The 26,587-nt window shown below is 40.7% G+C and overlaps 1 protein-coding gene across 2 annotated transcripts in view; it reads right to left on the bottom strand.

The window, feature by feature from the left end:
- Positions 1 to 4,412: 4,412 nt before the first annotated feature.
- LOC135710496 (centrosomal protein of 162 kDa-like) overlaps positions 4,413 to 26,587 on the bottom strand; it is a 94,749-nt gene continuing 72,574 nt past the window's right edge. The window contains exons 2-6 of one of the 2 annotated variants that reach the window (XM_065233091.1): positions 23,912 to 24,642; positions 23,592 to 23,806; positions 22,670 to 23,523; positions 22,453 to 22,611; positions 4,413 to 5,416 (exon numbers count right to left, since the gene is read on the bottom strand). In XM_065233091.1, the coding sequence (XP_065089163.1) occupies positions 5,186 to 5,416; positions 22,453 to 22,611; positions 22,670 to 23,523; positions 23,592 to 23,806; positions 23,912 to 24,642 (2,190 nt within the window). In that variant the 3' untranslated portion in view covers positions 4,413 to 5,185. The other variant, XM_065233092.1, reaches the window with a different exon arrangement.

The following is a 26,587-nucleotide window of genomic DNA, read 5'->3' as shown; positions in this document are numbered from 1 at the left end:
AATTTTGAAACCATCATCACTTTCATAGTTCTTCTATTCTCCACGAGGGCCAACTTTGATTTGCCAATCGGCGCTTCACCATTTCAATTGAAAGAGTGCGAGCAAGAGGGAAAACAAACCATCCATTCTTCCCTGTGTGCTATAGATAGAGAAAGACGATTAAACGTCAAAAGAGTCTATGGTAATCTGTCATGAGATAGTTAGAGATGTGACCCGATATGTTGGAGAAGTGATCGATAAAAAAGATTTAAACGCGATTATATCGGATAAAATCGATTTGCATGGATATGAATCAGTTCATCAAACAAAAAGGTATTTTTGGAGAAAATTTGAGTAAATCTGGGACTTTCGGGACGACGAGGGGGTCGTACCATAGAGGTAACTCTATGACTAGAAGGTCCCGAAATAACGTGCTCAACTTTTTGGCTCAGCTCTGGTACTCTCTTCGGTCCCAAGCTAATCGATTCACCCCTTGAAACATAGGAAAAACCAATAACCCCTCATTTTATCTGTCAAACTTTCATAGCGAATCAAAACAAACATTGCGTAGTACTAGAATTTCGACTAACTAGAATGGGATACGTTAATCGTTTGCTTGGGACCAATAGGCTAGTCAAGTATTGAGCCAATTTAAAATTGTTAGTTTCGTATTGATTGTTGGTCGTACCATAGAGGTAACTCTAAGACCACTGGGTCCCGAAGAAAATCATTATTATTTTTGGCTCACTCAGTACCAGAACAACGGTCCCAAGCAGTCCCAAGCTATTTCACTCACCCCTGCATGTTCTGCATGAATCCACACACTCCTGATGTTATCTGTCAAACTTTCATAGCGAATCAAAACAAACATAGTGTAGTAATAGAATTTCAACTAGAATAGGGTACGTTAATCGTTTGCTTGGGACCAATAGGCTACTAAAGTGGTGAGCCAATTTAAAATCGTTAGTTTCGTATTGATTGTTGGTCGTACCCCATTCAAGTCAAAATTCTAGTACTACACTATGTTTGTTTTGATTCGCTATGAAAGTTTGACAGATAAAATGAGGGGTTCGTGGATTTTCCTATGTTTCGAGGGGTGCATCGAATAGCTTGGGACCGAAGATAGTACCAGAGCTGAGCCAAAAAGTTGAGAACGTTTTTTTCGGAACCTTCTGGTCTTAGAGTTACCTCTATGGTACTACCACAAACGAAGTGACAGACGACTAACTGGCGAAGAAATCCATTTAAATAATGTGGTTCACTGTAATAGAATTTTCTTGGAAGCCTGTGCCATCATCCACCAGATGGGTTAGCTTTTTTGTTTTGATTTGAACAAAGTTGATTTTGTGTACAATGATTCTTTGACAGTGTGCAAAGAGTGCGTATCATTTTGTCATTTTTTTATGCATTTCAGTTTTGAGTAGAGTGAAAGAGATAGAACCAAAACATTCTAGTACGTTTGGTGAAAATGCTAGTTCAATTCAGTAGTAGTGTTGCCATGTGGTACAATCCAGTAGTAGTGGTGTTGCCATGTGGTACACTGAAAAATTGCAATAGCAGGTTAGTCACCAAAGTTTTCGAGCCGCTCCGTCTGTCACTTCGTTTGTGGCATTACTTTTCCATAGTAATTCTTCAATGCACGACGTGTTCATATTTACATCATTGACAAATCTCAGGTAATCATGACATTTTGATTTTTGAAAACATGATGACCTGAGGGAAAAAAAAACTACAGCAAAAGTTATATATTTTTAAATCCCAATCAAAAGATTGAGTATTTTGATTATACACAACATTTATAACAACTTACTTAGTAGTTAAAAAAGTTAATCACCCATATTCTCGTTTTCGTTCGAACCGTATTTTCCAATAAAAAATTTTTTGTATGGAAAATACCGTTCGAACGAAAACAAGAAAAAGGGGACAATGTGTCGGGGGTTGTTGTGCTGTTTCGGTGACGTTACGAGATAGTTCAGCATGCATATATAGTAGTAGTAGTAGTAGTAGTAATATAAACCATCGGTTTTTGGACAAGCCGACGCCAAAACAGTCCTTTTCAGGGCTATGAGTTAGTTGGAATTTTTAGTCGAGCTTTTCTGTGTGTTCCTGTTGGCATTTCCATAGGGGGAATTGGCCAAATCAGCTGGAATCCTCCGACCCGAGGATTGCCACACCATCTCCAGTGTCCGTGATCGGACAATCATTAACATAGTTATTACAATACCTGACGGATAAACAACAGTTTTTCTGATGTTAGCATAACATAATTTGCGATTCAAAAGATCTTTCAATATACAGTGTATCTCAAAATTGAGCGTACAATGGGCGATTTTTTGAAAGACTGTTAGTAGATATATTTTTGAAATCTTGGCTAGTGATTGAACAACTATTTATTGATTTATCAATATAGCTTTGGACTTTATTGGCAGAGTATGTATGAAGTTTGAGTAATTTTAGTAAAATTAGCGGAATTTTTAAAATCTTTATTATGACTACAGATGAGCACAATTTCAATATGTTTGCCTCATTGTATTTCAAGAAAATGTGTTTTCAGGAAATCTAATGTTTCTAAAATAGCTCTAACTTCTTACACACTAATCCATTTAAGCCCAGTACTATACCGATAACCAATAAATAGTTGATGAGCCAGTAGCCAAAAATTTAGAAATCTATTTTTTTAAGTTGTGCTCGTACAGCTGTTTTTCTGAAATGTACGGACAGCTGTACTCTCAATTTTGAGATACACTGTACATAATTCATTCTGATAACAAGCTTTTTTTTATAAACAAACTTTTGTAGGCCCTTTTCTCACCAACCGAGAGCCAACCACACAAACCAACAACATCATCGGGAAGGAAAAAGTTTCCCCTACCCGGTGATGTTTACGTTTTGCGTTAGTGTCATATGGGTGGCGAGAAAAGGGCATAAGGTTTGTTTACAAAAAGCTTATATGCCCTTTTCACATGTTGTTCTTGATAAGACGTCTATGAGTGGTTAAGAAAAAAAAACAACGGGGCTCCAGGATCAGTTTCATGAATTTACCACTTTTACAGACGTTCATGATCTCCCAGTCGACCATATCGTGGTGCCCTGGGATCATATTCCGGTCACATCTTCCAATTCATTCTGATGAGACGTCTATGAGCGATTTCGAAAAATTCATGGAGCTCTAGGATCAGTTTTATAAATTTAACACTTTTACAGATATAATGAGAGAGAGAAGGATTAGTATTTTCCATTTAATTCCACTACTTTATTTGCTTATCCTTGACAGATACGCGTATTTCGTCTACAATGTGCAGACTTCTTCAGTGTCTTGTACTAATACTCGACTTCGTATTATTAGTACAAGACACTGAAGAAGTCTGCACATTGTAGACGAAATACGCGTATCTGTCAAGGATAAGCAAATAAAGTAGTGGAATTAAATGGAAAATACTAATCCTTCTCTCTCTCATTATACAGGTATTCCACTAAGACGCCCACATTCATCAGGACTTTTACAGATGTCCCGGATCTCCCGGTGGACCATGCCGTGGAGCCCAGGGATAATTCATAATGCATAATTCTTCGCACCTAAGACCTAATTCCGCACAGTTTTGACAATTTCTAAACTAATAATAAATTGTATATAATTTGTATTGAATTGTACGTAAAGGTAGGTATTAACCACTTTTGTGTAGGGGAAAAATATAAATTTAGATAAAATTGTAGTAGGGGAAATGGATGTAATGTCGGCCTAAACGCCCCTAATTTGGGCCCATACATAAATTCAGCGACTAAATTTTCAATAGGGACCAAAAATAGCCATGAGTACCGTCTCAATGACGCGTTCATTTAGATACAATTAATAAATAGCGAATTTTTAGCGATGGGCCCAATCTTAGATCCATAGTCCAACATTAGAGCCATTTCTCCTATACTGCAACATGTTGGCGAAATTCGCGGAATAGCGTTGTCTAGCCAGTAGAGCTGGCGGTCAGCGGTTTCCTACATCGCGTAAGTAACCTGACACTCCAGACAGAAGAACTTACTTACTTTTGCTGGTCCAACGTCCTTCAAGATTTGATCCGAGAAGAAGGTTTGAACGGAGTTGATCACAAGATCAGTGACATCCTTAGACGCGTCGCTCAAACTACAGTGGAACCATCGCATCTCTATTCCCATACATTTTACAACAAGTATCGACCTGAAGGATGGTTCGGATATAATCAAAATCCCAGATGGTAGTTTTTCATTCAATACTATATTCGATAAAATTGCTATCTCAAAACTAGATATTGCCACCGGAAGTGAGATGTTCCCACTTCCAATCGTAGGTATTTGACGTTAAATCATGTTGAAATAATTATTTTTTTTTCAGAAAACTGCTGCAAACTAAATCAATTATCTAAAGTCTTGAAACTATTGTCAATCATTCGCTCATATAAGATGTAGACACATTGCTGTAAAGAGAATGCTAATGAATCTAAAACGGAACGGCTGCAATTGAGTATCGTTTCTTAAACCGACTTAACGGCGACTAGTTATCTACTTCATAAATGCTAAATCCTAACAACTAATCTTAGAAACTAAGGACTGAATGGACTTTTCTTAAAAACACCAACCAACGCCTCCCAGCACTGCTTTCCCTCGAAAGAGGCACTACAAACACCTACTAATAGTCTTCTAAGAAGGGTCCTTATGCAGGCACCCGTCACTGGACGCTATTTCTCTGTTATCTTACTACCTTACCTTTTATCCGAGAGTTGTTACACTTAGTTCTGTTGAAAGTATAGATTGAATTGGACTTCCTGGGAATTTGATTCCCTCGTTCTGTTCTGTTCACCGATGGTTTCCGTTTTCCGAGGCAGTCTTTCGAAAATCACCGTTTACCGAAACTTATCTTTGGAAATGATTTGGAATGAGTACGAACAAAGTTAAACGAACAACAACAAAATCACTATAGCTAACGGTGAGGGTTGAAAATTAACCTAAAATTGACTCTTATTAAATAGTGTGTAGTTGGGACTATTCGTATTTAGTTCAGAGTAACCTTTAAATTGAACCATTTAATCTCTATAAAACACTACTAGTAGTAGGATTCAATTGAATGTAATAATCCACTACAATGCTACGGGGGTTAAGAAGAACAATCTAAAATTTGGTTTCTTGAGATCTAGAAGGGTGTGTCGTGTTTGACAGTCTTAGGAACCCCCACACGTACCTAGTTCCCTCCCACGGTGGCATTCTGCTGCTGGTGCGACTGCGGTTGCGGATTCACTAGGTTATGGTTTTCCTCGTCGCCAATCGCGCTCGGGTTGCCACTGGTGGCCGCTGCCGCCGTAGCCAAAGCACGAATGTGAACGCCATTCAACTTACCTCCCTTGCTGAGGGCTTCGACCAGCATGTGTAGGCGCTGTTCCCGTTCGCTGTGACGCCGTTCCAGCGAGGTTACCTGGGTTCGGGTAAGGTGGTCGTCCAATGCCAGCCAGATGTGTGAATGCGTGCGTAAGAGCAGAACAACAGTTTAGAGACCGGATGAAGGGGGGAGGGGGTGGGTTAAGGCTGGTTCACACTACATGCTAAGTACACGTTGTCGTGGTCGTTGCTTTTTCCTCTAATCAGGTACACAATTTGGTGGCAAAACTAAAGATTAACATAAACTGAAAGCGACTCAAGTTTTCATCTGAAAGCGAAACACAAAGATAGTTTTGTGAGAAAATTGATTTAAGGAGAGAAAAGGTGCAACGGTTTTTAAAAAAGGTTGTTGAATAAAGCTTCAGTGCTTCGAAGAACTTTTATTAAATGTAGATGTTTAGCTTCCAACATATTTCGCGTCTTTAAGTGATAATTTAGACCTCCCAGTAACCTAAACAATGATGCCGGAAGCGGTCATTCAAGGCCAAATCCAATCAACAGATTATTTCGTTTTATTTCGAATTGAATCTTTTGTTTCTCGACCTCTCTGGGAATAGTGCTTGCCATGTGGTGTAACGAAAATGGTTCAGTCCTAGGTACAGTCATCATTTGCTGGTTAGGACGCAACCACATCCCATCTCCTTGGCTTCGCAGACGATATCGATAATCGATATCATCGGTATTAACGTGGGTGATGCGGAGATATTTTTTTCGGCAGTTCTGAAATATGTAGGGGAAAACGGGGCAGTTTGGTTCCCTTGAGAAAATCATCACTAATGATCATAGGCGTAGCCTATGCCCTAATCGGTGGCATTTTTTTGGAATATATTTTTTCCCTTTTATTTATTTTTTAGGTTACCCTTGATCTCTGCTTCGATGAAAAATCTAAAGGACACTCATAAATGTGTTTATGTTTATGTTTATTTTTTAAATAGTTTAATGGTCAGCCTGAATTGGAATAATAGACCATGTATCAACTGCTCTTTTCTTACAGTCTTATTCTCTAAAGATTGAAATCAACCCTGATTTTCGTAAATGTTTTACTCAATTAGATCTGTAATTAACTATTTTCGTTCAAAAACAAAGCTTCGAAGCAATTCTTTTTTCCTGTTAGTTTCACATTCACGAATATGGGCACTGTTTTATGTTTCATAGCATTGATCCTGAATTGAAGGGTATTTGATGTTACTCATGCTGAGAAACAATAAAACCGCTAATAACATACTATTTATAAGTGTATTTTGAACTATATGGCATGGTAATGGAATTTCGTGAGCATTTCGTTTCCATTTACGTCATAGAAAACTGTGCATTTATTTAATCTAATTTTCTGAAAATACATTCATTCATATTTTCCTATATTACCGTTTATACGAACCGGGTCACCAGATAGAAAGCACCTTGGATCACTCGCTGTATGAAAAGACGGTTCATTGACAGAAAATTCACCGATGAACTTTGCACCACTACATTGTCGGTATCGTTCGGTTCCATTTAATTGACGAGCATGTTAGTGCTGGTAGTGAAAGAAGTGCTTGTTGTTTGGTCGAATTGACCGGTTTAATTAACGGGTGTTAAGAACGCCTCGCAAATATCAGCAGATTTTTCTGGATTAAAATAGTTGTGCAGTGTTGTGAAAGAAACCGTAAATGGATATTCGGAAGTTTTTCAGCTGTCAGTATCTGACTGTTATTTTCAGCGTAATAAGAAATTAAAAAATTATTTAATTTTATGCTACAGCTAGCTCGAAGCGAAAAAACGAAAGCATTCCCGAAATAGGAAATGAGTTCCATTCAGCAGTATCTTCTACATCGTCCACTGATAAGGTGCTTGATATAGTACCAGGATTGGTGGGAAGCTCGCATATGGCATCTGGATCCGACGATGTTGGTAAGCATTTTCTTTTGCTTGTTTTTTAATTCGTAAATGATCACAACGGACCTCGCATCTTTGATTAGAACCAAGATTTATAAGGTGTTTCACTGAAAAAACCTCTTTCAAAAAATATATTTATTCAGTAATTTTTTGAGGTTGTTTTTGTAGTTTTTACATTTACATATCCTAATTAAAATGTACAAACAGTGACCCTTTAAAGTGTAGTTGTATTTGTTTATTTTTTTATATACACATCGGCTTTCCATGTTCAAAACAATGCATTAATTAAACATATGCTATATGCTCTCTATCGATAATTCAATCCACATCCCTTTCAAATCATCTTGCCTTAGGAGCGTATCTGCATTTAAATAGAGTTTTTTTTATATATCGACATAATATATTCAACAGGACTGATTAACCAAATCCTACCTTCAGCGTATGACCCAAACTTAGCGCGCGAAATGCTATTCCTATTGGAGATGATTATGAAAAACTAACGCCTTGCTTAACAAGGCATGACATAGAACAACAAAAAATCCATAGAGCGAAAATAAGCGTTAAACACTTCTTGATAGAGCAAAGAGAATATGAAATAAAATCGGAGAGGCGGGAAACGCATTGTAATGAATAAAATTCATTCAGTATTTTAACTAACGGTTTGCTTTGATTTTCTGTTTGCAATGCAGTAAACCGGTTGCTTACGCTCCTGCGAACAAGAGCGGAAACTGTGTCAGTGTTAGAGAACTGAGAAGCAACCTTTTCCAGCACCTACCACCGAGTCATTTTGTTCATTCTCGTAGACTGATTATGTTTGTTATTTATTTTCTTCGAAGTGGTTCTCGTTCATTAGTTAGGTTCATTTTTTTTCTGAAAGATACGTACCCAAAGAACTGCCATTCGTTCGATAAGGATGACCATTCATGCGTTCACCTCGATTCTCAACTTGGAGGGTACGTGAACGAAAAGTACGTTAAAAAAGCGACTGATTGGTGAATTTGAAGAGCTAAGAATCTTAAATCAGGGGCCAATCGACCACCATCAAGTTTTTTTTTGTTAACATTTATAATTGCACGATTATTTGAAGGCTCGTTTTACAAAAATTACTAATAAAATCATTGATAAATCTACATTTTGAATTAATTTTTTGTTTGTTCCTGTGTAATTAACCGATAAATAAATAAATATTTCGCACACATATTAATGATATTGTTGTGTTATAATTAACATGCTTTTAGCATATTTTCTCCACGCTTAAGCGAGATAACAATAATTTATTAGACATTGCCATGAAAATCAACAAAACGATAATTTAAACAGCTATATTTAGCGGTCATGTGCACCAGTTTGGATAAAACAGATTTTTTTTAGAAGAAGAATAGAAATTACTTCATGAGAAGTGATCATCCTGTTAAAATATTGCCAACATAAATCATTAGGACGTCATGCGACTATTTTGGAAGCTGTTCTTATATTATATTAAAATTTCAAAGTTTTCCCAGCTCTACATTAGAAAATTTTAAACTTTATCTTCATATGAAAACGTGATTATCCCGAACACAATTTCATTCCGAATTTCACATTTTTTTTTAAGTTTGGGAACTTTTCAACAAACTTGTGCATAGTGTTGCACAATCAAGTTTAGATTCATGAGAGTAATGGAGTCGTAGTCCGCAATCGGGGGCCCAAAATTTAGTAATTTTGTGCAGTCCGTGATAACCAATTTCCAAAGTTCGTGATCCAGAACATGGCCTCAAGCATAGCTTCAACATAATCCTATTGGCTTTGATTTTTAGTTGAATAGTTATAATGAAATGCGGAACCAAATTGGATTGAAGGGATCTTTTTCGATACAAATGTTCGCCTTGATTTTGAAATTCTCCAATGAAACAGCATCGAGATCTAGTGTTCTGAAGATGCGAGGTTCGACCTTTACGGATTAAATGACTTAATCAAAATGTTTACTATGCAGTTGCCTCGAAACGAAAACGTGATAAAATTTCCGCAATCGAAGATGAGCCTCAATCGACATCGTCTTCGATGTCTTTCGAAGTTGTTAAGGAGCTTGATGTGATACCCGTGTCAGTGGGGAGTTCCCAACACCAATCAGCACCACGTGATGTGGGCATGTGGATGGGAAATGCTGCTACGATGACGATGACTGAAAAAATTGAGTTATTGAAACGCCATTGGGTACCTCCAGCAAGTTATAACTTCTCTGGGGATTCAATTGATCCCCAACGGAAGTTTTTGATTAGTTGGCTTAAAACGTTCGCTCCATGGCTGGTCTATTCAAAGGAAGTTAAAGGAGCACTGTGTCTTTTCTGCGTGGTCTTCCCACCAACTGTGATCCAGGGTGTTTTGGGAGCCTTCATTGTTCGTCCATTCACAAAATACAAACATATGCATGAATCTTGCAAGAACCATATGCAGTCTCAATGGCACAAGTCAGCATCTATGGCTGCCAAAAATTTGATGGAAAATATTCCTGTTAACGTTCAACTGATCTCGGCTCACCAGAAATCCGTGGAGGAAAACAGGAAAATTATAAAATCTATTATTTCAACCGTTATATTTTGTGGGACTCACGATTTGCCATTCCGTGGTAAAGAAACCCATACCGGAATTTTTGAAGACCTGATTCAGTTCAGAGCAGAATCAGGAGACGCGGATCTGGATGATCATCTTTCTCATGCAAAGAAAAACGTTACTCATCTCTCGCCACACATCCAAAACCAGCTCATTTCCATCTGTGGTGACGTCGTCCGTGATGAGCTAATCGGAGACGTACAACAGGCTGCGGCATACAGCATTCTGGCTGACGAATCTTGCGATATTTCTGGGAAAGAGCAGTTGTCGGTTGGTGTTCGTTTTTTTGATATGAAAAAAAATGAAATCCGTGAAGAATTTTTGGGATTCGTTGAGCTAGATGCAATGGACGCTCATACGATTGCTACCAGTATTGCCAAATTCCTCGAAAGCACTGGTCTGGACCCTGAGAAATGTGTGGGCCAGGGTTATGACGGGTGTTCAACGATGGCTGGGAAAGACAATGGCGTACAAAAACGTTTGAGAGAACAATTTCCGAAAGCTATATTCGTGCACTGTGCCAGTCATAAGCTTAATCTTGTGGTCAATGACTTGAACCAAGTGTCGCAAGTTCGGAACACAGTAGACACGGTGAAGGATATCATCAATTTTTTTAAGGAATCCACGATTCGCAGGAAATACATTCCGAACATTCCCAGCCTCTGTGAGACTCGCTGGTCTCAGAAATACAAAAGCATTTCAGCTTTTAACCTGCATATCGATGCCATAATTGAAGCTCTTGAAAAGCTTTCACAGGAAGGCAACAGCGCTACTCGCAAAACCGCTTATCAGCTTTATAGCGCTGTTGCAAGACCAGAATTCGTGTTTTGTTTGAAGGTGATTGCAAAATACTCTGCATTGATTGAGCCAGTAGTAAATAATATGCAGTCAAAATCAGTGGATATGCTGAAATGCAAAAGACACGTACAGAATATTATCTGCATTATTAGAAGCCATCGTGAAAAATCCGATAATGTGACCGAAAAACTTTTGGCAGAAGCGTGTCTTACAGCTGAGAAAGCAAATATTCAAATGACTCAACCAAGAACCACGCAGCGACAAAAACACAGGGCAAACCCACCTGCATCCTCAGATAAGGAATATTGGAACCGAGCATTGATGATTCCTTACCTCGATTCCCTTATTATGTCGTTGGAAACACGGTTCGGTGAAGATAATACTCCTGCTTATTCATTATCGCTGTTGCATCCTGCAAACATGTTGAAACTGACATTTGAGGACTTCGAGCGCGAAACCAAGTCTTTCGTAAATTTTTATGATATTGAACATTTTTCTGGAGAGGCGGAGTTGTGGTACCAGCATTACATCAGCATGAACTCAGAAGGCAAAAACATCGAAGAGCTTGATCTTATAGATCTTCTTGCTGAAGCCCATCCATTCTTCCCTGCCACTGCGAAAGCAATCAAAATTGCACTCGCCCAACCATGCACAACATGCACCATCGAACGTTCGTTCAGCACATTGCGTCGGGTGAAAACCTGGCTGAGGTCCACAATGGCTGAACAGCGTTTGAATGCTCTTTGCTTGCTGAGTGTTCATCGTCAGATGATAAAAAAAGATCGTTCAAAATTTGAGGAACTAGCGCTGGAGAGATTCTCTGAAGATAAGAGAAGAATGATTCTGAAATAAGTATATTTTACGAAGCGTTATATTGTACTAATAATATAATATTTTATCACTATCAAATATATCAACAATTCCCTAAAATAGTAAAATGTTTCTTTTCAAGACCGCCAAAACTCGGAAATAAAAATATTTTTTTTAATTATTTCTAGTTTTAATTGTTCATTGTGGTGACAAATCTTATGAAATCCAAATTAAGGTAAATCAAGGTAAAAATAAGTGATAGTCATTTAAGTTGTTTCCAATATTTTAACTTCAGAAATTGCAATGTGAATTATGAATTTTCAACCTTCAAACTGGTCATTGGTTCAGTTCTGCAACAAAAAAGGTAGGTTTAATTCATAGTTGAGATGCTAATTTCAAATAACAGACTAAAGTGGTCATTTTTATACGATAGATGAGGAGATGAAAGTCTAGAATTGATAGTTCCGTTAGAGTACGGCAGTATGAAAATTGTATATAGAAAGAGAAAGCGAGCAAGGAACATTGAGAAGGTACGAATCGGTCGTCATCTATTTTTGCTAAGCTCCTACATTGAAGAGGGATGGTGATGGGTTATCGGCCCCACTACCACCGCTGGCAAAAATAGAACGAAGACTGATTTGCTCATATACCTACGCCGTGGTGAAACAGTTCTATCGATTTGTACCCGCACTTAAGCTGCAAAAATAGAACGAATTTGTAAACCATGTTCTTCCAAATTCGAGATTTTTTTTTTAATTTTCCCACGATCCCCAATTAAAAAACGGAAAGAGTTACGGATTATCAATCAATTAAAAGAACTAAATGATCAACATATTTGTTCCGTCCACTAGCGGTCCTACGTCAAGCTTCCGTTCGTGCCCCTAGCAATAGACCCTTGTACTTTTTTAAAATAATTTTCACTTTCTGCTTGGGAAAATTCAGCTTCGATTAAATGATGATTGACTTAGTAGTCCGTCCGGTATAATAGTATTTGATATAATGGCGTTCAGCTAATCGGGGTCTGACATAATTCTCCAAATATAGTTTTTTTTGCCCCCCCCCCCTAATTTGAATCCTGGCTACGCCCATGCTAATGATAACAAATTCAGTGGAAAATTCTTTAACCAAATGGATAGTTTCAAGCTCTATTCACATCATGAATACAAATTTAATATTAAAAGTAAACTTTGGAATATTATGAAAGAAGATTTAATAAAAATGTTCGCTTTGTAACCGGAATAAAACCGATGGGGTCAAATGAGCACCATTCGGGATGGTATGAGCGCCCTTAACAACCGATAAGAATATTCCTGGGGGTAAGGCGGCTGTCGATCATGAGTAAAAGCGGAGTTAATTTTGCCCATTTTTGGAGGCCCATAACAAACTTGAACAACACATACGAACCTTGCGTCTGTTTCGCGTTGATCGTAAGTGTGTGGGTGAAAAATAGAAGACAACAGAAAAATACTGGCTTATCAGCCCCTAGCTCGCGTTGCTCAATATCGTATACACATAGCAACCTGATTACGATTGAATGTTATAGCGAATTTGTTTATTATTCAGTTCCAACCTGGATCGGGTATCAAGATTGGGTCTGCTTGTTTTCTGACAAACGTCAGTTTGATCGTTTGTTTTTAAAACCCAGCTCAGGTTGAGGTTCGCACTGGCAAAAAGTTCGGTTTCGCACTGGGTTGGAACTGGTTCCAACCCCGATAATAAACGAATTCGCTATCAAAAACAAGGTTGAAACCGGTACTATCAAGCAAAGTAAGTTGACGTGTTGTCCAGTTCACATCATCTCTGAAATCAACCACATTAGCATGCCTCAAGAGGACATGTTAGTAATCGAAGCTGTTAGTAATCGAAGCAAGCATTGACATTTATACTTAATTGTAAACGTCTTAAATAAAATTAGTTCTTCTCTAACCAAAGACAGACGTCTTTAGCTACTCTCTACAGGTTATGGGCCCAGGTGTTTGTGCCAGAGATCGAGACTTCCAGCAGCACAAAACCTGTGTGTTATTCGCCGCCTGGTCCAGCCTTAATTGATTGTTGGAGTGGCTCCCGGTTGCCACCAGCTCGTCGTTTTCGTTGTGCACTTTGCAGCCATCGTTGTTGAAAGTTACGGAATACCCCTTCTGCACGATTCTGCTGACCGAGAGAAGATTCGCCGTCAACCCAGGAATAAGCTGCACGTCATTCACTGCAACGTTGTCTTGAGCATCCCTGCACACCGGTCGAAGATTTGCCGTTCCGCAGGCAACGATATCCATCATGCCACCGTTAGCTGCAACAACCTTACCGTCTGCTTGATCCAGATTTGTCAGGAGCTCTCGATTGCTCGTCATATGTGCATACGCCGCAGAATCGAAAATCCAGTCGTTCGCATCCTTCTTGCCAAACGTAGATAGAACCGTGCAAAATGTTTCACCCTTGCATGAATCCTTGCAGTCCCTGGCGATGTGTCCATACCGAGCACATTTTCTGCATTTCGGGCCCTTGGATGAAGTAGGCTGCATCATTTGCGTCGAGGTTTTTTCATGCCGTTTGTTGGTTGCGAAGGCCTGGTTGTTTTTCTTGCTGCCTAGCAACGGTTGCTCTTGACAAAATAGCCGGTTATGGCAACTCCAGAGTTTTCCAAGACCATAATCATGGGTCGGTAATCGTCCGGGAGGCCAGCCAACAAAATCATGCCAATCCAGAGATCCGGAAGCTTGAATCCGATGCCGTTCAGCTGGTGCGCTGTCGAAATTACCTGGTTCACGTATTCTTCCATTGATCCACACGAATCCAGATCCGACTTGATGAGTTTGTGGAGCAAATCGATCTGCCGAGAAAGTCCTTTGTCCTCGAATGCCGGAAATTTACATGGAACAGCCCCCATGCTTCGTTGACGGAAGAAGGAAGACCGAGGTGTGCAAGCTGAACAAGGCGTTGTACGGCTTGAAGCAGTCCAGCCGAGTTTGGAACCATAAACTGGATGCGGCTCTGCAGCGATTTGGCTTGGCATCAACGCAATACGATCCTTGCGTCTATGTCTGCAGTATAAATGGCAAAATTCTTATTGTTGCTATTTATGTAGACGATTTAATGATATTCAGCAACGACGAGACATGGAAAAATATGCTGAAGCAACAGCTAAGCAACACTTTCCGGATGAAAGATCTGGGACCTACGAAACACTGTCTTGGGATCCGGATCGGCAGAACAACTGACAGGATAACGTTGGATCAAGAAGCCTACATCGATTTTGAAGCGGTTCAACACGGATCGGTGCAAACCAGTGAAGGTACCGATGAACACTAGCGAGAAACTTTCCAAGGATGCTAACCCGAAGGATGACGAGGAACATGTTCCGATGTTCCGTATCAGGAAGCTGCCGGGTGTCTTATGTATTTGGCGCAAAGCACTCGACCGGACATACTGTTCGCCGTGAATACCCTCAGCAGGTTCAACAATAATGCAGGTATCAAGCACTGGAATGCGGTGAAGCATGTTCTGCGTTACTTACGTGGAACCTCAAACTTGAAGTTGGTCTACAACAAGCATGCCGATTCAAGCACAGTCGGCTACTGCGACGCGGATTGGGGATCCGATCCGGACGAACGTAAGTCAACCAGCGGCAACGTTTTCATGGCTCAAGGCGGCGCTATTTCGTGGTCATGCAAGAAGCAACCTACGGTGGCGCTATCGACGTGTGAGGCGGAATGTATGTCCGTTTCGGCTGCAGTACAGGAAGCGTACTGGTGGCGAGGACTTTCTGCGCTATTCAACGAAGAAGGAGAAATGGAAATCCGCTGCGACAACCAAAGCTGTATTGCAATCGCCAAGAGTGGTGGTTATAATCCTCGCACGAAGCATATCGACATACGCCATCACTACATCAGAGACGCTTTAGATCGTGGTGTGGTGAAACTGGTTTACGTTGGCAAGTTGGAGCAGATCGCTGATGGATTAACCAAACCATTGCAGAGGACGAAGTTTGAAGAGAGCCGTACGATGATGGGAATCTCTGCAGCTTGAGGAGGAGTGTTGAAGCGAAGCTGTTAGCAATCGAAGCAAGCCTTGACATTTATACTTAGTTGTAAACCTCTTAAATAAAATTAGTTCTTCTCTAACCACTACCAAAGACAGACGTCTTTAGCTACTCTCTACAGGACATAATAAAGCTGTTAACATCGATCGAGATGGGCCGCAGTTCAAGGCCGTTGACTCCGATTCTATCCGATCCCACTGACCTTGAGGTTCTAACGCTTGGAACTTTCCAAGTAAGCTCAAACCTACAAGCCGTTCCGGAGCCAAGCCATGTCAACACGCCGGACAGCCGTCTGGAGCACTGGAAACTCACTCAGAAGTTATTCCAGCGTATTTCGGCCCGGTGCTACCCGGAGTATCTTGCTCAATTGAACAACGAAAGGTTGCAAACATACACTCATAAAATAAATCACATAATCAGTGGAAAATATCCATGTGAATTTCACATAACTTTCATATGATCCTATAATTGGAAAATGCACCGCTAAATCACATGAACGTTATGTGTTCAATGAAATCTATTTGATTTCTCATATAGAATTTGTTATGCTATGTGATATTCAGATAACAATCATTATTTTTGTTATAGCCACTAAGTGAAAGCTTTTTTCAGTGTACTGACAACTCTGCTACACTCTGGAAAATCGTCACGTCCGATTTACGTGAAAACATAGGTGGTTTTCGTCCACCCTATTTTTTACGTAACTTTTACCGGAATTGCACGTAGCCCATCAAAATTCTGCTTCGATTATCTACGTAATTACTCAGGTAAATAAGACATGATTTCCACGTACTGCTTAGGTGAAATCGGGGTTAAAACTACTGGAAAACTAGTAACTTTTACGTGATATTCCGTTTAGTTTAAAATGCTTTTCAGGTAATTTGTACGTGAATTTTGAATAAGAAAAATGGAACTTATATGTAGAAGCAGTCAATATTATGCAATTTCATCGGGCAGATATAAATTCCACGTGTTTAAATTGATACTCATATCTACTCATAAAATTGCAAATTATTGACTACATGGTAGGTAGAAATGTTTATGAGATTTTTTATTTCTGTCAAAATATTAATAACTGTTTGCAGACTCAAAATGCTGATGCCACCGTCTGAAATTATAATACTAGAAAAAGACTACATATAATCATAAATAAATTAATGTAATCAAATTACCGTCCAATATTTGTAGCTAGGTGCCGGGAAATTTTGAATTTTTGAGGTGTTCTTCCACCACGCTTGGTAACGCCATATTGACTTTTTTTTCGTACCTGAAAATCACGTAAATCTCGTTTCGCGGAAATATCGAAGTCCCAAACACACAAACACAAATACACTAAGTCTGTTTACGTGAATATACGGTCGATTTCACCAAAATTTTTAGTTGACATGGCGTGTAATGCAGGTTAAATTTACTAACGTCACGTAACATTTGCGATTTTCTAAATGCAGATAAGTTACGTGATATTTCACGTAAATCGGACGTGAGGATTTTTTAGAGTGTAGCATTCAATGGAAAAATGTAATAAGGTTTTGCACCGTCGGGGTTAACCTCAATCTGATGACAGTTCAGTGGTACTGTTACGGTGGGCTTAGGGTTGATGCATATATTATGTCACGTTCTAGGGAGGAGGGGGTCTAAGATTTTGTGTCAAGCAATGCATTAGGTATAGGAAAAACGTCACGATAGGGGGGTAAATTTCTCCTCGATTTAGCGTGACATAATTAATACGTGGGCCCTTAGTCGATTGTTTCTTGGGTAGATTTTCTCAATCATTTTTGAGACTGCAGTGAGATGTAAACCACACTTTTACCATGTCCACGAGCAACATCCTTTCATCAACATCATTTCTTCGACAATTTTCAAGTTAAAATTCAGAAATTTTAAAATATTTTTTTTTTCAAGAAAACGACTATGTGCTTGTAAACAGTACCACTGAACTGTCAAAAAGGTTCAGACGATTTTTTAGAGAAAAACCAAGATTCTGTATTCACAGATTACAGATTTCTAGGATTTTAACAGATAACACAGATTTATTAAAATATGATCAAACATTTAATAAATTAAACTTGAGATGTTTAATAACAACACATTATTTTCAATTCAGTGTAATTTTATCATCACAATTTTTTACATATATCTATGCATGTTTTTTGCGGAATGAAAAAGGAGAATAAGAACTGTCAGAGGTATTCTTTTTTGCCAATTTATGATACATATATTTTTTATCTATCTCCGTCAGAAAAATTGCTCAATCGCTTTTCAAATTACATTTTTTAAGGATTCAATTAATAAATTATCAACACAGATATCATCACAGATTTTCTGGACAAAAACTAAGACGAAAAGATTTTTTTTAACAAAAACACAGATTTCCTTTTGGCAACCCTGCTGAGTTCATTTGTGACGTCACGCTGCAGAACCTAATATCATTTTCGTGTAAGTCATTGTGTTTCTCACGATATCGAGTCACGATGAACATTCCTCCTGTCAAACATGACTTGGCTATCGCGTGTTTCGTTCATTAAGATCATCAGTTCCTTAATTTGTTTTTTGACGTCTTTGATTTCTATATGGGGGTACAATTTGTGAAAACCGAAAATGGAACATGTAACAAATTAAGAAAGATTTTGAACGTTAATAACTCAGCTGTCCCTGGTCCAATTTCAATAATTTTATCTCCAATCGATCAGATATATGGCTACGCATCGATAACAGTGCTTCCGAATGTTGATTTTCAACAAGAAACTTTTGAAAACTGGTAAATGTCCAGCATTGTCCAAAAGCGTCGAATTAACTAACAAATCCACCAATTACCACCTACATGCATATGCTGCTTCCCCAGCACAGTCGTCAGAGAGTAGTAAGTAGACGAAACAAGTCGAAGTGGAATTCGCCTCCGATTCTCGGGCGCGTGCGATTAGGGAGGATAGAATTGCGTAATATTTTGCACACTCATCGCCATATTCAGAACCAAACGCAAATTCTTCGAGATAACCACCATCCGTCGTCTGGCTCGCCGTGGCGGTGTCTGACGTATCTCCGGTCTGATTTACGAGGTGTGCTGAAGGTGTGCCTAAAAAGTGAGATCCGTGATGCTGTCACCTACACTAAACACGCCAAGCTTAAGCGGCCATTGATGTCATCTACGTTTTGAAGTGACAGAGACGCACTCTGTTTGGTTTCGAAGGTTAAATCATCGCCACCAAGCTTATTACAGTAAAGAGTAGGAATAGAATTCATCTGCCTGTTTGTCCATATTTAGAACCAACGATCACACAAAATGCTCATGTAATCAAACTGGAAGCAGGGGTACAAATTATTTTGATCAACCTTGATCAACTTTGAATCGCCACGGCCGGATATTTTCAATGGAAGAAGCAACAATCTAGCATCTAATTCGACGAAGACTGCAGGAAACATTTGTGAAGCCGAGTTATTTACGAGAGTGTCGATGAAGAGAATCGATCAATGTAGATAGGACCTATTGAAAAGTGACGCGAGATTTGTTTTCCGTACTGAGCTCCAATGCTACCGACGCCAGGTAGGCTCCCACACCTGGACCCTACCAATCGACAAATCAACTCAACCGGGGACCAACAGCTTTACTTCCCGAAGGAAGGCGTGATCAGAGATGTTATGCCTTAGAAATGCCGGTGGCGCCGACTGAGATTGAACCCAGGCCTGCTGGGGTGAGAGGTTATCACGCTAACCACCGGCGCCGATATCTTTCAAGGTTATATCACGGCGAATGAGATCGACCCAAATTTGAGTTATCTCAAAAATAAGAAATAAAGTGCAGGAACTCAGTGATGAGTAAATTTGCCTCATGTTTTCCCAGGTTTTTCCAGGATTTTTGAGGGAAAGATTGGATTCACTCAGTCTATTGGTACTACTCCGAGACTGAATAAAATTTTCGTCAATTTCCTCATTTTCTGGCAGATTTTTTAGGTTTTCCACAGGAAACCATGAGACAAATTTACTCATCGCTGAGTTCCTGCACTTTTGGCGATTATGAGTGAACTAAACTCAAATTTGGGTCGTTCTCATTCGCCGTGTACGCAAAAGGAAAAGAGCCAGTGTCGCTACTTGATAGCAAACTACTCATAATGGGAGGAGTCTGTGTAGCTTTTATACCACTTGGTTGTACATCATTCTGAAAAGATATAAAAGAGCGCTGCTGTATGTCATTAGCTCATTTTCGCTTCGGACAGCGTGGTGAACAGCAATAGCAGCAGTAGGAAGGTGGTGGCTAGTCTACTTCTTCACACCTAACAAGCAACAATTGACTGGTCGTGGCAAAGGAGGAAAAGGTCTAGTAAAGGAGGTGCCAAGCGTCATCGCAAAGTTCTTCGATATAACCGCCATCGGTCGTCTGGCTCGCCGTGATGGTGTCAAACGTATCTCCGCTCTGATCTACGAGGTGTGGTGAAGGTGTTCCTGGAAAATGAGGTCCGTGATGCTGTCACCTACACTAAACACGCCAAGCGTAAGTGGCCATGGATGTCCTCTTCAATAAAACGACCATTTTCAGGGCCATCAAGCTTACATCAGTAAAGAGTTGGAATAGAATTTATCTGTGCTTGTTTGTCCATATTCAGAACCACAAGCCCCCAACGACCACACAAAATGCTCTCCAGAGTTGTAATCTTGTAACCAAACTTGGAAGCAGCGGTGCAAGTGATTTTGATTGATTCTCTTAATCAACTTTCTCTTTGAAAAAATTTACTACAAATTTGGTACGCCTACAATTCAAAAACGGAAAGAGTTGAGATAATAGATAATTGATCAATTAAAAGAACTAAATGCTCTTCACATTTATTCCGTCCACTAGCGGTCCTACGTCAAGCTTCCGTTCGTGCCCCTAGGCACAGACCATTCTACTTTTTTTTTTTATTATAGTCACTTTAACGCTCTTGGGTCATTCGTGACTTGTCCGGGGGTGAGATTTGAACTCTTGACTTTGGCGTGAGAGGTATGGATGCTAACCACTACGCCGGGGTCGCCCCCAGTTCATTTAATTTGAAGCAAAGACTTGTTTCAATTGACGCTATATCGAAAGCAATCGAGTCATATCGAAAACTACTTCCTTTGTTTTTTACACTTTCACTTCAATTGGGGCTCATTTGGCTTGCATTCTAAAATCCAAGATGGCGACCTCGGGCTCAGGAATAGTCTCAAATACACTACAATATGGATGTTTTCGGAACGGGGACGATCCGTAGATGCCGAAAATCGATATTCGACGCCATTTTGGAATCCAAAATAGTGGCCATTGGTTCTCAGAAGTGTAAAATACACTAAGAAATGGATATTTTCAGATCTGGAACGACGCTTAGATGCCGAAAATCGATATTCGACGCCATTTTGGAATCCAAGATGGCGGCCATCGGGTTTCATAAAGTATCAAATACCCTACAAGACAGGTATTTTCGGAACGGGGACGACGTGCAGATGCCGAAAATCGATATCGAACTCCTTTTTGGAATCCAATATGGTAACCATCGGGTTTCACAAAAAGTGTCAAATACTCTTAGATCAGATCTGGGTATTTCCGGAACAATTTTAAAATGGCGTCAAACATCTGTTTCTGTCCTCTAGACGTTACTGGAATTTCGGAAATACCCATATTGATGGGTATTTGACGGTATTTTTCACTTTTTCTGTAATCTTAGATTTCAATTTGGCGTCTGACATCGGTTCTCAGCATCTACGTGTCATCCCCGTTCCGAAAAATACCCATTATTTGTATTTGACACTTTTCCTCGAATCGGAAGCCCCCATCTTGGATTTCAAAATGTTGTCGGCTATCTATTTCCGACTTCTAGACGTTAAACCAATTCTAAAAAACTCGTATGTATGGGTATTTGATATCATTTCCCACTTTGTCTTAAACCGGAAGCCGTCATCATGAATTTAAACATGGTGTCGGATATCGATTTTCACGATCACGGTCAAGTGTCTACCATCAATCGAAACGTTCTATTTGCTGTGCAGAGGTATACCACTATAGGAAGTTGTGCTGAAAGTACATACTACGTAGGACCATGCTCTTGGAGGTGGCAAACTCGAATAGCCCGAGGCCGTTGTCGTTTGAATTAACCTGGTGCTCGCTGTACTTTCCAATGACCGGTCCGAATTCCTCCTCTTAGCTAAATTGAGCATTAAAATCTTTGATAACGATTTTAATGTGCGGACCTGGACAGCTGCTGTATTTTTGTAACAAGCGTTTTTATCATCTTCTATACCTCCTTGATAAGGGCTGAGTGGGTGGTATAACCAAACTTATACAGATGATTAAAATTCTTCAATGAAGTTGATTCCATAAATAAGCGAGGAAGTTTAACATATGATGCAGAGTTCTTAAACATTTACCGGACATTCCCACAGAAATAGGTCCGAAAACCACACATTTTGAGTCGACAGTCAAAACAAAAAGTCTAAAACATTCCCCGCAACGCAAAACGCAAACACTGTGGACCAAACATTTGAAGAAAAAAAAAGCACCTACATCTACGAACAGTGCGGTACGCTACTGCTACTTGCACGCAGCCACCGCCGTTTCGGTTGTCACCGGAGTCGGCCGCTTTGTACCGCTACTTCTACTGTGCCGTCGGGGGCTTCCGCCGTTTGTCACCGATCGCGACGGTTCTACAATTTTCCTAACGCCACTTCCGCTCGCACTGCCACCAAGCCAATAGAATCTACGCGCCGCGCTCAACGATCCCACCACGAGTCGCTTCTTGAAATGGCGCTTTCGCTATACGGGGACACGAGATTAGGCACGCGACACAAAATCAAAGTTCCGGAAAAGCAGCAACAAAGCATGGTGGTAAGCAGAAAGTCAAAGTTTAATAATCAGTGAAGGGACGAAAATCCACGCGAATAGGTGCTCAAGGGGTGAAAACTAGATTTTTTTCTGATCCAAAACTACGGATTTACTCTGGAACGGAGTTCCTCTCGCTTACCTTTGCCTTCAGGGCGAAGTAGTCGATATTGTGGTTGGGTCGTCGCTTCTCCTTGGTGTGCAGATGTTCCTCGCGTTCTGCCAAACGCTGCTGCAGGATTCGGACCGTTTCGTGGCATGCGACCAGCTCCCGTTCGTGGGCTGCCTGGAGGGTTTTCAGCTGAATAGGAGCAACGTAAATCGTGTGTAAAAAAAAAAACATTATCTGAGCTACTTACATCCTGAAGTCTCTTGTCATGCAACGTCTTGTAGTCCGCCTCCAACAGTTTGATCTTCAAGTGCGCATCCTTCAAAGCACTGGCGTCGGATGCCACACCGTCGGCATAATGAGCAGGATCGTACGTCTTACCTTTTCCCGTGGATGAAGCCGAAGACGAAGTACCGGACCGGCCCTCCGGTTTCAGGGAGGTATCCCGTTCCTTCTGAAGCTTCTTGATCGTCTTCTTGCAGTCTTCTACCTCGCGGGTCAATCGCTGAACGGCTTTCTCCTTGATGGCCAAGTCCACACGCATTCCCCGAATGGTCGCCAACAGGTGGGCATCCTCTCGGCTCTGAATCTGCGAATCGGACAACGAATTGGGAATCTTTCCACTGGCACTGGCCGACGACGCTCGCTTTGGACCGGCCGATTGGTTCCGTCCCGCACCCGTTCCGGTCAGCCTGCTATCGGTCTGCACTGAAATGGACCTAGTTTTAATACACTCCTTGTCGGGAAATTCTTCGGTTTGCGTAAAGCTGCTGCTGGTAGCGTTGGCGGTTGCGTTAACCTTCGAAAACGAAGCCGCCGCATGGCTGGTGATGCTCGACAGTTCGTCAATTTGCCGGATAATTTTTTCGTTCAGCTTGCCGTTGATATCCTGCAAACTGAGCACCTGCATCTCCAGATCGGCAATGTGAGTCTCGTACTTGGACTGCACCGAGTTGAAGCGAGCCTGCACGTTGGCCAGAATACTTTGCGCCTTGGCGTCCTGCTCCTTGGCGTCCGCTTCCAGCTGGGCAATGCGCTGCTCTAGTAGACGGCGTGTCTGCGAGCTTTCCTCCGTTGGTTTGCTGTTGGTGTTTTTACTGGCAACTGAAAATGAAGAAAATTATGTACTGCGAAACAGTTTCGAAATCTTCTGACGTGGGATTATGCCATACCGATCAAAGCCGACACCGAGTCCGGATGTTTTCTCATCAGTATCCGTTCCATCTCACGACACTGCCGCTGCAGGTCCTGAATGGTCTTGGTGTCCTTCTCGTTAAGCTCCTGGTAGCGTTTCTTCTCTCGGCGGGACTCCTCCAGCTCGGACTGCAGAATCTTCTGCAGTTCCAGCGCCGCATCGCGGTCACTTCGAGCCGACTGCAGCTCAGATCTGAAAAAGAACCACAATCAATTCAAACAGTTTTGGTAAAAATCAATCTAAACCATTCCCTAACACAGACATCATTGTTTTTGTTGTGCGACATCACATAGTTACCTCAAAACGTTGGCACACTCGGTCAGATGCTGAACATCCAGCTTCAGCTTGTCACTTTCCTCCTGGATGGCACCGTGGTTCTCTCGCAGCGCCCGATGCACGTGCGACAGCGTATCGTACTGAATCTTCAAGCTCTCGTACCGCTCCTCGGTATCCTTGAGCTTCTCCTCCAGCTCGGTTATGCTTCCTTCCAGTTCCCGTTCCTTGGCCCAGCTGACGAGCGAATCCGGAGCGGTTCGCGTCGGCGATGGAGCCGTCGACTTGTCGCAGAATGTCTTCTCCCGGACCAACGTCGATGCCGGAGAGGGACTCTTCTTCTCCCGGGATCCCTCGTTCAACGTCAGATTGTAGATTTCCTCCAAATCTCTAATCCGCGATTGACTCAACAGCAGTTGGTTCTCTTTGTCCGCTTCGATGGAACGGCGGGGAAACTGCGAGTGTGTTGGCGTTGCGGATGAAGCCCTGCTGATGCTGTTCCGTTTCTTCGGTGTTGAGGATTTAGCCGGAGTCGAGGAAGCACCGCTCGACGATGTCTTGCCGGTGGTGCTCTTTTTGGTGCGCATTTCTGTACTGGTTGTCTGCGTTGGGATCGGAACAGTGTAGGTCTGATCGGAATACGGACGCTGGCCGCACTGACTGTCCGGTTCTTCGCCGGCCGTGCTGATGGTGAAGCTTTTACGCCGGATCAAGTCCTTTGCTGGAGGTTCGTGTTCCTCGTGGTGGAAGATTTGCTGGAAAGAGAAATTTTGAAGAAATTAGTGTTAAGATGTTTTATATAAATTACATCCTGATTACATCCTGATAGTATAGTACACCAAAAAGATTTAAAGTAAACCGTAATTTATAAACTAGCACAACTATTATTCTGAAGACCAAAAAATCATACGAAGTCCTTCAGGTATTGTTTGATCAGGAATTATTTTGGAGATTTTCAGACCAAATAATATTCTCTCATTATAGACGTTGGCCAGGAATCACTCTGAAGACCTTCAGATCATCGGATATTCTCTCAACGCATTAGATTGATTATGAATTATTATGAAGATATGCGAATATTCTCTCATTATATAAGCTTGATCAGGAATTATTCTAAAGCTAAACTACGGATCTGAAATTCACTCGAAGTCCTTCTGATATCCCATTGTATTAGGATTTTTAGGAATTATTTTGAAAACCTACTGTCCTTCAGATATTCTCTATATTAAGGGCCAGCTAGTCACTATTATGTCCAGTCAGTTCTACGTGTTAATCAAATGGAAGTGGGCCATAATTGTGGGTGACCCATACTGGGGTGACTGTATATGAAGTTGATCAGGAATTAGTTTGAAGACGTACAACTGATCCGATTTTCAAACGAAGTCTTTCGGATATTCAACGTAAATCGGGTTAATGAGGAATTATAATGACGAATGGTAGGGGAAACGCTCCTATAGTTGCGGTACGTTAGGTTCCTATAGTTGTGCATGGAGACTCAGTACACAACTATAGGACCCTAACGCTTCTAACGTACCGCAACTATAGGAGCATTTACCCTATAACATTGAACAATCCTATACCTCTCTGATTTCAGGAATGGTTTTGGAGACCTTTAGAACTTCAAATATTATCTCATTAGGCGAAACTGGAAGTCGAACTGAAGCAGGAAGTGTTCGAGTTACGAGATGACCCATAGGCTGTTTCTATGCACCACCAATGTAGAGTGCGCTAGGCGATTATAAGAGGAAACGTCAACCAAACCGTTTGTTTACATCAAAATTACAATTTTTTACATTTAAAATTAACGCATATTGTTATGCGTATCTTACATATTTCCATCGGCAGGGGTCTTATTTAATCATTTTTCACATATTTGAACGGATTTACAGCTCAAATAACACCACATTAGAAATCCGGAACATCATAACCGCTGGGGTAGTTTCATAAATCTTCACTTTTCTTAACAAAAATATGTGGAAGCACCAGCCGGATCACTGCAAAATCGATACAGAAAACAAAATATTCCATGTGGATGATGATTACAAGCACCTGCGATGGATAAATTAATCAGAAAAGGTAAAAACATTTTCCTCTTCCTATGCTTCACGGCGAAAATTTCAGCCATCATCACTCTTTTGATAGTTCCCTTATTCACCACCAGAGACTGAACCGATCGCTTAGTTTCTATTCACGGCAAATAAGAACAATTCAAATTTGAGTTTAGTTCACTCATAATCGCCAAAAGTAATGAGTAAAATTTGTCTCATATTTTCCCAGGTTTTTCAAGGATTTTCCGCAGGGAAAAATTCCCGAATTTGAGAAAAGTAAAGATTGGATTCACTCAGTTTATTGGTACTACTCCGAGACTGAATAAAATTTTCGTCAATTTCGCCATTTTCCGGCAGATTTTTTTAGGTTCTCCACAGGAAACCATGAGACAAATTTACTCATCGCTGAGTTCCTGCACTTTTGGCGATTATGAGTGAACTAAACTCAAATTTGGATTCGCCTATTGCGATGCCAGCCGTAGAGAGTTGAAGGGGCGCGAAAACTATTCCACCTGGTCATTTGCGATGCGGATGATTTTGATCCGTGAAGGAAGTTGGAGTGCCGTTGAGCTTGCTGAAAGTGTAGTTGTTGCAAATGATAGCAAAATGCGAGCGTTAGCGACGATCTGTCTCAGTCTGGAGAGTTAAGGCC

This window comes from Ochlerotatus camptorhynchus, unplaced genomic scaffold (genome assembly GCF_037179485.1).
Source record: "Ochlerotatus camptorhynchus isolate MF236.1 unplaced genomic scaffold, CSIRO-AGI_Acam_v1.1 ptg000389l, whole genome shotgun sequence".
NCBI lineage: Eukaryota > Metazoa > Arthropoda > Insecta > Diptera > Culicidae > Ochlerotatus > Ochlerotatus camptorhynchus.
The sequence above is the reverse complement of the archived record's forward strand: the minus strand, read 5'-3'. Positions and strand labels throughout refer to the sequence as shown.